Source organism: Macrotis lagotis, chromosome 7 (genome assembly GCF_037893015.1).
Source record: "Macrotis lagotis isolate mMagLag1 chromosome 7, bilby.v1.9.chrom.fasta, whole genome shotgun sequence".
Taxonomy (NCBI): Eukaryota; Metazoa; Chordata; class Mammalia; order Peramelemorphia; family Peramelidae; genus Macrotis; species Macrotis lagotis.
The window spans coordinates 99,770,443-99,785,646 of record NC_133664.1 but is presented as its reverse complement, the minus strand read 5'-3'; the positions used below and the strand labels follow the sequence as shown (position 1 = coordinate 99,785,646).

At 34.0% G+C, this 15,204-nt stretch overlaps 1 protein-coding gene across 1 annotated transcript in view; it reads left to right on the top strand.

Moving 5' to 3' along the window:
- CNTNAP2 (contactin associated protein 2) overlaps positions 1-15,204 on the top strand; it is a 2,968,630-nt gene that overhangs the window by 726,632 nt on the left and 2,226,794 nt on the right. The window contains exon 2 of the mRNA XM_074193472.1: positions 3,093-3,203. Within this exon, the coding sequence (XP_074049573.1) occupies positions 3,093-3,203 (111 nt within the window). The remainder of the gene's footprint in view (positions 1-3,092; positions 3,204-15,204) is intronic.

The following is a 15,204-nucleotide window of genomic DNA, read 5'->3' as shown; positions in this document are numbered from 1 at the left end:
TTGTCAAAGATATGGGAGTGGTTTGCCTTTTCCTTTTCCAATTCATTTTATAGATAAGGCACTGAGGCAAACAGTGACTAGCCCAGGGTACATATCTGGCAAGTTTCTGAAGCTAGATTTGAACTTAGGAAGATGTCTTCTTGATTCCAAGTCATTTAACCCTGCTTGCCTCACATCCAGGGCCATCTATAGGTGTCCTGGTTCACATCTGGCCACTGGACCCAGATGGCTCTGTAGGGGTGACTTAGTATAGCCCCCATCACTCAAATCCAAGTCATGTGCTTGTCATGATGTTGTGATCTTCTTCTAAAATGAAGGACTGGGAGATCCTTAGTAACAGAGAAAAAGTCTAACTGGATCATAGAAAGGCTATCTTAACTTATTCACATTTCATTCAAGTTCCATGTGCAAATTTTTAGCTGAATTGGAGATTTCCTTGGTCTCTGAGACTCTTCAGGAGTATAATGTTAGAATAAAAATTTTACCCTCACTGTTTATATATATAAAGATGATCTCCTAGGGCAAAACAATTGATGAGTGCTCTGAATTTTCACTTTTATTGAGGTTCATTTTACCAACTAGTTCAGCAAGGAGAAATTCTCCTGACAGGCTAGGGAGGCAAAATCTTTTCTATGTAATCTATTCATGAGGTGCACAAAATATCAGCAAGCTTCTTAAATAGTGAGGTTCTGCTTAAGACATAAAATTAAAACAGATAATAGGAAAATTAAGTCTATCCATTTCATTTGAAATAGTGAGTTATATTTTAAAAGCAAAAATTCATTAACAAGCATTGATGTCATACTTTCTTTGGGGAAAAATATGTCATACTTAGCATTACCTTGGTAGTAGATACTCAGTGGTGATGTTTTGAAAAAAATGTGTTTTACAAAACAGATCTGACATCTGAATGGCAGAGTAGATAAGATTGCCAGACCTGATGTCAGAAAGATTGGAGTTTATATTTGAACTTTGACATAGTTGTATGACCCTGGACAAATCACTTTATCTGTTAGCCTCTTTTTCATCTATGAAATGCAGATAATAATAGTTTTTTCCCTCCTAATGTTCTTGTAAAAAGAAAATGAAGCAAATACATTTCATAATCCTTAGGAGTGCTATGTAAACATTAGTTACTATTCTGGGAATTTATTATCACCCCCTCTTTTTAGGTGTTTTTAAAATTATACTCATTCTGATTCAAATTCCGTTTGATTTGTATGCAACACAAAATTCTCCAAGAAAGCCTTATTGTAATGGTCTCTTGTGGATTGAAGATGACCCTTGGCTCATTAGAACTCTCCTTATGGAATAGGTGATCATGTGGGTCTTATACAGTAAGAAAGTTCATTTATATGTACCTAGAAATGGACTTGATTCCTGCTATTTGAGGACCACCCAAAAGTTAAAAGTTGGTAAATTACTTTCCCCCCCCACCTACTCTAATAACTCACAAACATACTGAGGGGAAAGATGGTTGGAAGCTAATAAAATCATGGACTGTTGAAATACCAAATACATACATACAAAAATGAAGATATGTATTTTAGATATATCTATAATTTCATAGATAAAAGCACACATAAGTCAAAAAAAGAGAAAGGTAGAGCTTGTATAATAATTTGAACTCTTGTCATATAATCAAAACATAGAGTGCGTTTTAACAATTAATGTGCAATCATTTCCTTTCTGTGCAATTTTTACAAGTTGATAGTTTTATTTTATAATCATCTTCTCATTTTTATATTCACTTTTCTAGTTTTAAACTCATATAACCATACAAAATCCTTAGTAGCACTTACTATAAACCTAAGAAAAATAAAAAAGGTAGTATGAATTGATGAATTGGTTCATTTTTAATACTAATCATGCTTCAGTACTAGAAATTTTGTAATATGCTTGATAGAAACAAAGTTTGTTAAATGAATAAAAGATTGAATATTAAACTGATGTACAATTTTACTTCATATTTCTTACATTGTTGGAGAATAAATACTGCATATGAATTTCCAAGACAGCTAAAACTTGCCTCTTTAGGCATATAAAAATATTTTATTTTTACTATCTTTTTGGAAATCTAAAAGGTGCTACACTTCCCTGCTTGATTAAACAGGGCATACAAAACATAATTTAACTTTGTCTTGAATATACAAGATCATTATTATAAATATCGGCAGTTCTATTCTACTCTGTAATACAAAGGGGCTATTGAGGTTTATGGGGTTTATTTCTTTTACTGAATTCTCCTAGACTGCTAAGTTTTTCTGATAGATATTATTTATATCTTTTATCTCAGTGGAAGCTATAGCTTCTTAATATTTCATCTAGTCCTATCCTTTCCCTGTTATCTTATCTCTCTCATTTTACCATCCAATAGTCTTGGTTCTAAACTTTGTTTTAATCTTGTATGAATACACGAAGAAGTGTCTAGTGTAAATAACGTACCAGAGCCTGAGAATTTTCAGTGGAAACACGATAAGGAAAGAAAATTAATCAGTAAAGGTTTTGTGAAGAATTCTAGTCAGTTGAAAATGAACTATGTTCTGTCTACTCAGTAAAGTGGAAGATTTGGAGCCAGGATTAGAGTTTGCATACCCAATCAAATGAGATTACCTTATCAATTGTTTAGTAAATAACTTTCTTCCTTTTTCTTTCCTACTTTTTTCCTTTTTCCTTTTTCTCTTTCTCTTCTTTCTTTTTCTCTTTCTTTCCTTCTCTTTCCTCTCCCTCTCCCTCTCTCCCTCTCTCCCTCTCTCTCCCTCTCTCCCTCTCACCCTCTCTCCCTCTCTCCCTTTCCTTACCTCCCTCTCTCTTCCCTTCCTCCCTCCCTTTCTTCCTCCCTTCCTCCTTTCCTTCAACAATGTACTTTGTGATAACTTTTTTTATTTGCTATTCAAAACATTTTTCATCTGTTTTCAGATTGTTAGGCATGATTCTCTTCACTAATTTTGTAAGGATCTAACCAATATTTAAGTGAGGTCTCACTCTATGACTCTGTAACTTTTCTGTTGCCATTATAATATACATTAACTTTTAAAACACCAGTTAATGCCCTATACTTATGTAATTTTATTGATTTTTTTTCCTTCCAGAAAAATGTGATGAGCAACTTGTCTCTGCATTGCCCCATGTCGTCTTCAGCAGTTCATCTTCCATGTCCAGCAGCTATTCTCCAGGTTATGCCAAGCTCAATAAACGAGGTGGTAAGTGTTTGCCCAGCCTGTTCAGTCCAAATGTTCTCTAAGATGAACAAGGGCATCATTTGAACTGGAAATTTTAGCTACCTGACAACATACAAAATATCATAGTAGTATCTTAGTATCATACATATTCAAGTAGTCCCCCCAAAACCTTTCTCTCATGGGGGATCACACTGAGTCACTTAGCTGCACTCCAACAAGCAATCTTTTGGAAGACATTTAAAAAGCTGATCCTAGACTGAAAGTACAATGGTTTTCTGCAACTAGTGTCATAAAAGAATGATTTAGAAATGCCATAGAAGGCATATTTATAATTTGAATAGCAATGCAATGAAAGTAGTTGAAGTCACTCAATATGATCAATCCAGAAACTGAGAAGATGGTGCAAACAGTTGGGTTCACAACAATGAAGTGTGTTGAATAACAATATTACTTGTACCCAGTATTATATTGAATTTTCTATACAGATTGCTTTTCACTAAGATATTAGCATAAAAGTATAGACCACTATAAAAGTAGGCACCTCTAAAACATGGGATCTAGCAATAGCCTTATGAGATAAGTGCTCCTTTGCTTATTCATCATTTATGAGGTGCATTCTAGGCTGTGTTCTGGACCTTCTCCCTTTTGGTAAACTTTTCACCTCTTCTAGGTTCAGTTCACTTTATGATCAACAACACCCCAATTATTTGCAGGTAAATCTGTCCTCTCTTCCCTAATCTCTGATCTCAAATCATTAATAGACAACTAGGACATTAGACAATCTTCTCAGATGTCCCATAGACATCTCAAATTCCAACAACCCTTTGAAGCAGGTGCTTTATTATCCCCATTTTGCAGTTGAGGAAATTAAGGGAAGTTGATTAAGTGAGCTGCCCAGGGTCACAAAGCTAGTAGCCATATAAAATATAGATCAATATCATCTCTTTCTTACACTGAGTCCAGTGTTTTATCACTGGATCTTTTCTTCTATTAGACAGACCAGTTGAGTTTGCTGTGAACAAAACTAATTATCATGTTAGGTGTAAATACAAATGTGCTTGGTGTCTATAAGGATGATTGTCTTGATTCACAAAACTCCAATATATTAAGAGAAATGGATTTTTCTTTTTGTAGTTTTGCTTACAAAAACTGGCTTCTGTTCTTGAGAGTGCTGTTTCTCTTTTTACTTAACCCTATGTCCCCTACCCCTTGCCTGACTGCCCTGTGATAATTAAAAAGATGACATCAATTTTCTAGGGTATCATCATCACCATTATCTTTATCATCAACAATAGCTAACTGTTTTGTATTGTACCAAGGCTTTCAAAATGTTTTACATTTATTTTCTCATTTAATCCTCACAATATTGTAATTCTCATTTTTACAGATGAGGTTGCATGGATTGCCCCAGGTCAATAGCTAGTAAGAAAACTATGCATCACCCTTCCCCGACAGAACCTCCACACCCCTACCAGATACCCAGATAACAAGCAATAAGGTGATACTAGAAAACCCAAGTTCAAATCAGACCTCCAATACCAATATTATGATCTGGGGAATGCCATTTGATGACTGTGTTCCTTAGTTGTCTTATCTATGAAATGATCGTATACTGGCAACTAAATTACATGGTTATTGTTAATGCAAATGTGGTAATATTTGTTAAGTATTTTGCCTGACAAATCGTTGGCTCTTGATAGTTGTTCCCTTCTCCCTTATCCATGTTTTGTCTACCAGGCTATGTGCCTGTTGATATTAACTAGGTTATAGGATTTCTCCAAAATTTATAACTTGTTCCTTTCCTCTTTTTTTTACTTAGTGAGATTTGGTGAATAGATTTCTTCTTTCCTTTTCTACTCTTCCCTTCTCTTTTTTAACTAATGGGAAGTTCTCTGAGTTAACCACAGTCATCACCACAGCTGGATGTATTGTGAGCATGAGAGACCCTACCATTCTCCTTTCTGCTAGGGGCTTTTTACTATTTACAGTGGTATGATTCCCAGCAGATGCCTGCAGCTCTACCTCTCCATAGGAACTCTGCAACAGTCTGTAGTCTATAAACCTTTACTTGGTTACTTATGGCTTATTGATGGTTGCCAGCTGTCAGAAAATATTCAGGCTGTTTGCTGAGAATGTGGGCCAACAAACAATTCAATTCCCAGATTAGGCAGCATTTATACTTTTTTGACTAGAAAGCTTCCCTCCCTATTGCAGGAAGAGCAGTCCTCAGCAGAATTGTGGGCAGTTATCTGTCACTAGTACCCATTTCCCCTTTTTTCATCATCCTTTCTCTTTTGTTTAGCTGTCTTGACCCAGCTCTGGTTCACAGTGATGTTATTCTAACCCTTCTTTCCAATGGGGATGAAAGCAAATCTAAAAAGTCACTTATACCCTACTGTGAATAAAAACATTTGAAAGGAGAGTAATTCAAAGGAACAATTTGATATTCAGACTTTTTTGACATGGGGGATAAGAAAAGGTATTTTTGAATAGCCATATCTTGACCATAGCCCTTCTCATCAGGAAGAGCTTACTCTGTGCATGAGTCTAGTCCCAAAGAACAGGCCAGAACACATTAAAGTACATGCAGAAATTATATATATATATATATATATATATATATATATATATATATATCACTTAGCTTTCCCTCTTTCCTTTAAAAACTGATTAGCCAGCTGTTTGGGCATTGGTAAATTCTGTAAACTTATTTTTTGTTGCTGTTTTTCCAAAGTGAGAGAGTCAAGTAAAGAGAATGAGGAAAGCATTAAAATGATAGCCTATTTTTCAAATGTGACAAAGTCTTTGAGAAAAAAGTGTTTTAACATTTCTAAGAGAGTAATAAAATATCTTATAATTAGTATTTTAGCCTACAATTTGAATTTGAGATCATGTTAACTGTGCCCCCCCCTATATTTTACTGAGTCTCTTTTGTGTTCAAGTAGGGTGGGGGAATCCAGGTTGAAAGAGTAAAGTGCTCCTCTCATAAGGCAGAAAGATTAATTCTAGGGAAAGGTGTTGAGGGAGGAAAGGAACATGGCCTTACAGAACAATGCCCTTCTATTGCCACTGGGTCAAAAACCTAATTTGACACATAAAAATGTTGTCAGCCATAGAAAACAGTTCAAAACCAGAGGAAAAGAATTTCTAGTTTCTTGAAGGCCTGACCTTTGGTAAAATGAGTAAGATAGTTATGCCCATTGCAATAGACTACTTGAAGACAAATGGGGGGGAAAATATTGTGGAGAAGACCTAAGAGGAAATTGTAGCTAAGGATTCAAAGAAATTATCTGCTCACTGGTTGTATAAATGAATAGAAAAGTCTCATAGAAAAGAGGAGTGTCTTGCAAGACCGAGGACCTTTTTAATCTCTTAGTTAAAAGTATTTGCATCCAGGAGTTTTGAGATCTTTTCTTCTATGGACACTAAAGGTTAATGCACACTCACAGAAATGGGAAGGATCAAAATATTATAGATTTAGAGCTAGAATGGATATTAGAGGTTATCAAGTTCAGTGGTTTTGTTTTACAGTTGAAGAAACTAAAGACATGGAAACATTAAGTGATTTACCCAAATGGTATATCTGACAGTTATCAAAGATGAGATTTGATTTCAAATCATCTGGATTCCATGTTTTTTGGGCTGTCCGTTGTGTTTCTAGTAGTCCCTGGTTACACTAGTCAGGATCATTTCTTACTTCTCTACTATGTCACAGTAAACTCATGGAGAAAACTTATCATCTCCCAAGATCCTATCAGTCTTGATTCTCTACCACATCCCTAACCTCTTCCCTTTGAAATGAAGTATAGAGTCCCTTCTTTACTTCCTACACTCTCCCTTTTGTGTATTGACTTTATCAATTCCTTGAGGGTAAGGACTGTCTTTTTTAGATTTTTGTATATCCATCACTTAGACAATGCCTAATTAAGCCTAATATTTATTGGCTACTGGTTCTTGTCCCTATGAATGAACAAAGCTAATTTTCAACTGCTCTTCTAATTAGTTATTTATTAGTTATGCCATTAGTTATGCCATTAAAAACCTAGGAGTCAGTTGGTGAATGTGATCAAAACAAACAAGATAAATTTCACCTTTTTTTCTAATCAGTAAGATACTTGTAATAGAAGAGAATCTATACAACTCATTTTATTATATAGTAGCACTAGTCTACCTAAAATAACTACAGAGTGAATAATAATAATAATAATAATAATAATAATGAGTGAAAAAGTTTAATGGGATTTGTTTAGTTGAGAAAATATTTATAATGGCCATGTCAGCTTGAAAAAAATATTTTTTTAAAAGGTTTATTTTTAAAACATGTATTTTGTTTTGTTTTTTCTGTTCATTTTGATGAGCCTTATAGTTAGCATCTTCTATGGAAGATATTGATAACTCTTAACTTAATTAAATTTCTTTGTATACATTTACTTCTCTAGTTGACCAATTAACAAAAGGAAATGAAAGCACTTATAACAAATGCCCAGCAAAACAAATTCTTATATTGACCGTGTCTGAAAATCTATGTTTTATTCTTCATTTTAAGTCCATCATTTCTGTCAGGAGGTGAATGACTTACTTCATCTTTATTCCTTTGCATTCATGATTTATCTTTGCATTAATCAGAATTTTAAAAATCTTTGCAAGTCTTTAAAAACTGAAATGTTTTCATTGTATAGATTTCCCCCCCAAGCTCTTCTCACCAAATTACATCAGTTCTCAGAGGTCCTTCTAGTGTCCTCGAAAAACATCTATTTCACGTGGCATACTAATTTTCCATTATATTCACATATCACTATTTAAAAATATACATTCTTCAATAAATTGAAAATAATCTAATCCTTTAGATTACAGTTTATGGCTACCAGGAGAAGAAATGCTATAAATATTTTTGTACATATAGGTTGGATCTAGTGGTGTTAAATGCTACAGCTGGATCAAATGGCATAACTACTTGGACAGAGTTCCAAGTTACTTTACAGAATATTACCCACCTTTTAGAAAGGTGAAAAACCCTCAAAGCTAAACAAAATACACATAAGGGGGTGGATGTGGTATTTATTTAATTTTGTTAAATGAATAATGTATGATATATAGAAGCAATTTTTTTCTGTAGCAATTTGTCTTTTAACTATTAAAATAAATTCATCTTATTTTGACTTTAAGGTTTCTATCAATAGCTAACTTAGACTCTTTATTTTAATGTAAAACTCTCATAGATTTCATTCATTGAATTCTTGCCCATTGGCAGGTAGAGATGACTAACCCTGAGCCAATTCATATTTCATAAGAATTTGCGAGTCTCACATTTACTCTGCCAGTTAAGATGCTACTATGCCTAGTGGAAATGCTAGCACAGTGCTGGGCTCTCTTTGGTTCCCCAAAAATGGACACCTTCTTGAATATCCCTTTCCTTTGGAATCTCTAATTATTCATTTATATAAAGGTTTATGATTACTGTAGATTTACCCAATGAAATTAGTGTTCAAGCTTCCATTCTGTTGGCAAAATTTTACTTCTTCCCTGAACTTGAAATAATTACCTGACACATCAGCAACATGAGAATCTTGATTTCCCATGGGAATAGACTGAAATCCTTTGAAACTGTAGTTATTTTCTTTTTATGCATGGAATCAATTAAAAAATAATCACAATTTATGTAACATATGGGAGGCAGTAAAGTCACAGCATGTCTAGATATAGATAGTACCTTGCATCTTCATAATTTATATCTTACTTCAAATTCAAGAGTACTAGGAAAGACACTAAATGGTTTATTTAGTCCCCCATGACTGGTCAAATGCTCACACAAAACACAACACAGTCACCTTTTGATTTTTAATTTACATTTGCAGTAAGTTCAATCTTTAGATGAAGACTTTGAAAATCAGGATCTAGAACTCATAGCAAAAGGATAGACTTAGAATAAATCTAAGGTATACTAGAACTCCCAAGAGTGATTTTCTAATCATCCTCTTTTTTGGAACTTCTGACTGCTATGACTATACTAGTCTCATAGATTAGGGATATAGGCAAGGACAAACCAAATCCAGTGGGAAATTACTTCCACCCAGCTCACTATTTTGTTTCATTTATGACCTGAAGACCTTTAAATCCATTTCTAGTAGATGGAGCATAGTCACATCCCTTTTGTTGCTTTTAAGTCCAATGACTTAATTTGCCATATTTCTGTTTGTGGACATTTCTCTTTGGTTTCTTTTGCCCTTCCTTATTTACTCCTCCCACTAGGCAGCCAGTAATCAAAACAGCAAAGTAAATGAAAGGAGCAGAGTTAGTGAGAGGAACATTCATGGAAAATTGTCTGATATAATGTAAAGAGTAGATGAGGAGGAATCAGAAGAAATGAGTTTTGTCCCTATTCTGGCACCAATTAGGGGGTGTTGAGGAAGTCACTTCAATTTTGGGGATTTGAATTTCTTCATAGGTGAACTGAAGGGATTGGGCTAATTGAACAATATTATATCCAACCCCAGGCTCTCTCATTTTATAAATGTATGATTTGATATTTATATATATTAAGATTTTATGAGGGCGACTTGGTGGTGCAGTGGATAGAGCACCAGCCCTGGTATCAGGAGTACCTGAGTTCTAATCCAGCCTCAGACACTTAATAATTACCTAGCTGTGTGACCTTGGGCAAGCCACTTAACCCCATTGCCTTGCAAAAAAAAAAACTCTAATAAAACAGATTTTATGTTAATATTTAAGGTGAGAGATTAATAAGGAATAATATCCTGAGTAAGAAAAAAAGGGAAATGAAAAATTTTGCTTTGTTCTTTTTTAATTTTTTTAAATTTTTCCTTTGTTAATCACCCCCAGTGATTAAAAAGGCATGGGATCCACTGCTGGGTTACTTTCTTGAGGTCTTTTTAATAATATGCTTCAATTTGGCATTCTATATCCTAACATTATGAACTTTAGCACATTTTTATCTTTTAATCGTGACATATAAAGCAATATCCTTATTATTATTATAATGGATGAAATTATATATTATGATTTGTAAAGTATTTTGCATATATTATCTCTTTAAATACCATTATAAATTCTGTGAAATAGGCAATAAGGATATTACTATTGCCCCCCATTTTATAGATGAGGGAACCAATACTCTAATATGTTAAGTAAATTTAGTAAAGATCAGATACTAGTAAGTGAGATAGCTAGAAATGAAATCCATATTATCTGGGAAGGACAGTCCTAAGGAACTGAAAAGAAAAAAAAAGAAAAAATCAAACTCTCTTTACACTCATGGATCTTACATTGTATTGATGGGATAACTTACAGATTTTTTTAAAAAGATAAATACAACAAATAAAGAATTACAAGAAGGAAGAGAAAACTGATAACTAGAATGATAAAGAAAAAAATCCCTTAAAAGGAATTATAACAATGAAGCTCAGTATTAACCTAATGATATTAAGAAGCCCAAGTATGGAAGGACTTCTTTAAAGCATTAAACAAGAGATCTATAATAAGGACTTAAAGGAACAGAAAGCTGACCTTTGAGCTGAAATAGAAAGTGTGGAGTGAAACAATAAGTCGTTAAAGAAAAGCTGCTAACTCATTCAGATTATAAATGAGTTTTAATGATAAATTGAGAAGTTGATATTCTATCCTAAAGGCATAGAGACATTCTCTTGAATGGAGAATGGTATGGTCACAGTCAAACATTAGGAAGATTATTTTTACTGTTATAAGGGAGGGTATTGGAGAGATAAAAGACTGGAGACAGAAAAATCAATTAGGAACCTATTACAATAGCTACTGAGAACTCTGATAACATCTTTTTGTTCATCCTTCATTTTTTGAAGAGGACCAGTACTCTATCATGGGCTGACTTTCATAAGAACTGGATATAAGTGAGGTAGAGTTGCACAAAATTAGCAACTCTTTTTCAGAGCCATCAAAGTCCAATGGCAGGACATCAGTCAAGATGACTAGGGTGCACTGGATAATATTGGCATCTTCAATGTCTAACCAATTCTAAGTGCTCTACAGTATCTGCATCCACTTCCTGTTTGTTGGAACAACTTGTTCTCGTTTACCCATTCTGCTGAGGAACGTTTTTATATGTTTGGGTAGCTATCCCCCTAAGTTACTAACAGGTTGGAGTCCTTTCAAATATTTTCAACCTGGTTTAACACATCTGCCAAGATGATTTTACTGAGGGAAGGCTACTGAGTGTGCTACAACTTCTTGAAGTCACAAGTGACAGTGTGATAGCATCTCTGCTATTAGGAAAACATCTCTAATAATTACTTTTTTTAAAATATATATAAATAGGTCTTTGTTTATCACAGTTCTTGAAGGTAAATATAGTCAATCATGGAATCATGGTCAGAATTACAGAATTTTAGAAAACTTTAGTAAGATAAATCTGAAATCAAATCATCAAACCGTTTTTAGAAATACCTTCTACAATATCTCTAATGTTGCAGGAAATTGATCACAATATTTAAAACTAGAAAGAGCTTAGAAATCATTTGGTACTTTCTGATTTTATAGAATTTACAGCTTTACAGAAAAATGAGGAACAAAGAGGTGAGACATCATCATACCTACCAGTACTATTATGTACTGTTTTTAAATTGTAATTCTCAGACTCCAAATACACGACTCATACCATGCAACTAATCTTCCTTGGAACAGATTAGTTTAACTGAAAGTAAACTTGTGTAACTATAATTAATTAAAAGACTTCAATAAACTGGAATATTTGAAAGCATTTCATGAAGCAAATTTAAAACTAAACTTCCCTTGTTATTGCATACTAGACAATAGAACACAATGTCATTAATAGGAAAGTTATGTAATTTATCTTCTTGTTATAAAAAAAGAGAGGATCGATTATCCTCAGTCTTTCAAGAGGTTCTGGTAGAGATTGTATGTAAGTGAATTTTACCCAGCATGGATAATCTTAAAATAGAATCCTTCACTCATTTGTAATATCCTCAATGCAAGTATTAGATTGCTTGGTAAGTATCTAATTTTCTAACTCTTTGCAGCTCAAGTGACTATTAAATTGTCATGGTAACTTGTCTCAGGTCAAGAAAAAGAGCCTTTAAGAGTTTATTTTTTACATACATATATATATATATAACTATATATATAACTATGAAGAGCAATCATAGGCAATCTCTTTAGACAAGTCACTTTTTTTGGACAGGTGGTGGTGATGGTGGAAAAGAAATGAGATGCTGAAATAACATTAGTAAAAGGACCTAATTGTACCCTTTCTACAAAAAAGGTTTACCAAAAAACGTATTGGTTCTTCAGAAATTTTCATGGAATTAAGAACTAAGTAGTCAGACTATAGTATCAATGATGTTTTTCTTCACACCTCTTCATTCCAAGTTTTTTTCTGAAATCTGCTCATCATTTTTGTGGAACAATAGAAATTCATTACATTTATATACTACAACTTGTTCAATCCTTCCCTATTAATGAGCATCCCTCCAATTTCCAGTTCTTTGCCACCACATAAAGAGCTGCTATATATATTTTTGTACATGTATGTCCTTTTTTCTTTTTTATTCTCTCTCTCTCTCTTGGATAAAGATCTCATAGTGATGCTGGATCAAAGGATTTTATAACCATTTTATAACTGTACTCCAGAACAGACTGTTCAGTTCACAACTCCACCAAAAATACATTTAGGGTTCCAGTTTTCTCATATCCCCTCCAACATTTATCATTTTCCTTTTCTGTTATATTGGCCAGTTTCATAGGTGTAAAGTGATACCTCAGAGATATTTTAATTTGTATTTCTCTGACAGTGATTTAGAGCATTTTTCATATGACTACAGATAGGTTCAATTAACCTGGAGGGAGAGAGAGAGAGAGAGAGAGAGAGAGAGAGAGAGAGAGAGAGAGAGAGACAGAGAGACAGAGAGACAGAGAGAGAGACAGAGAAGGAGGGGGAAGAGGGAGAGAGAGATATACAAATATATACATATATATACATATATGTATATGTATTAGAAATGAAGCCATGATCAGCAAAGTTGACTATAAAAATTGTTTTCCACATTTCATCATCCCCTCAAGTCTTGGTTGCATCAGTATTTGTGCAAAATACTTTTCAATTTAAGGTAATCAGTTATACATTTTGAATTTAATAATGTTCTGTATCTCATTTGCTCATAAATTCTCCTTTCCATAGATCTGACAGATAAACTATTCCTTATTTTTCTAAATGGCTTATGGTTATCACCCTTTGTCTAAATCATGTACCCATTTTGACCTTGTCTTAACATTGGGTCTGGCCTTAATTTCATTTAAAGACTGAATTGTCATCTCTGACAGGGATATTTTAACTGATCTTCCTAGTTATAAGGACTTTCTGGTGAAATTATCTTAAATATGCTAATCTGTTTTTTTACCCCTGCACCCCCCAATACATGCACATATACAGCACTCACTCACACACATCCTAGGGGAATGTACATTTCTTAAGGGCTATTGTTTTGCTCTTGAGGAACTATTGCTTTTTTTTTAAAATTAGGTCCAGCTGAACTGAACTACTCCCATTTCTGAAATAGGAAAACTGAGGACACTCAGTTTAAGAAACCTGTCTATAGCCATGAGACTGAAATCCAGGTCTGACTGCTCTGGAAGTACTAATATCATACATAGAGAGAAAAAGAAGATAGGAAAAAATAATTATAGAAAAGGAGAATGAGGATGCAGTTTCTATAGTGTCTTTGAATCTAGGTATCTTTTTAGGAAATTAAACTTCCAGTATCACCAAATACAACATTTTCTCTTATTTATTACTGCCATAATACTTCTATATGGTAATCAAAGTCTCTTTACTGCTAAATCTGATGAGATGTTTTCCTGTCCTCATCTTTCTTACCCTCTCCACTCTTTGACACTACTGGCCACCTTCTCCTGTTGAATTTTCCTTTCCTTTCCCCAAAAGTGACTATTCTTCAAGATTGTGCCCCTTCTTTGCTGGAGACACACTCCTGAGGTTATCATCATTTGCTTCACTTTTGTTCAGGATTTATATATTCTTCATGAGCCCAATTCAGTCAAATGGTCATGCCAAGTAACTATGCTAGGTGCATTAGTTTAGAGATCCAAAGTGACTGCAAATCCATTGAATTAAAGATACTATTGAAACATCTGAAGAGACATTTACCTTTACATGTCACTGTTGAGCTTTGTCTTTGGAAAAAGAAGAAAGAGCCTGGGCAAATATAGACAAATACAAGGGTTTTCCAACATTTATTGTCCCAGTAGAAGAAGCTAGTTCCTGTCTCTAAGGAGATGGAAGAGATATAGTGATTCTTCTTTGTAATTCTTTTTTTTTTTGGTCAGGCAATTCTAAGATTTTATTTATTTTGAGTTTTACAATTTTCCCCCAATCTTCCTTCCCAGCCCCTCCCCCCACAGAAGGCCATCTATTAGTCTCTACAATGTTTCCATGGTATACATTGATCCAAATTGAATGTGATGGGAGAGAAATAATATCTTTAAGGAAGAAAAATAAAGTATAAGAGAGTAGAATTACATAGTAAGATAATGGGTTTTTTTTCCCTAAATTAAAGGTAATAGTCTTTGATCTTTGTTCAAACTCCACAATTCTTTCTCTGGATACAGATGGTATTCTCCATTGCAGATATCCCCAAATTGTCCCTGATTGTTGAATGGATGGAATGAGCAAGTCCATCAAGGTTGATCCATCACCCCCATGTTGCTGTTAGAGTGTATAATGTTTATCTGGTTCTTGCTCAGTATCAGTTCATGCAAATCCCTCTAGGCTTCCCTGAATTCCCATCCCTACTGGTTTCTAATAGAACAATAGTGTTCCATGACATACATATACTACAGTTTGTTAGGCCATTCCCTAATTGAAGAACATTTACTTAATTTCAAATTCTTTGCTACCACAAACAGGGCTGCTATGAATATTTTTGTATAAGTGATGTTTTTACACTTTTTCATAATCTCTTCAGGGTATAGACCCAGTAGTGATATTGTTGGTTCAAAG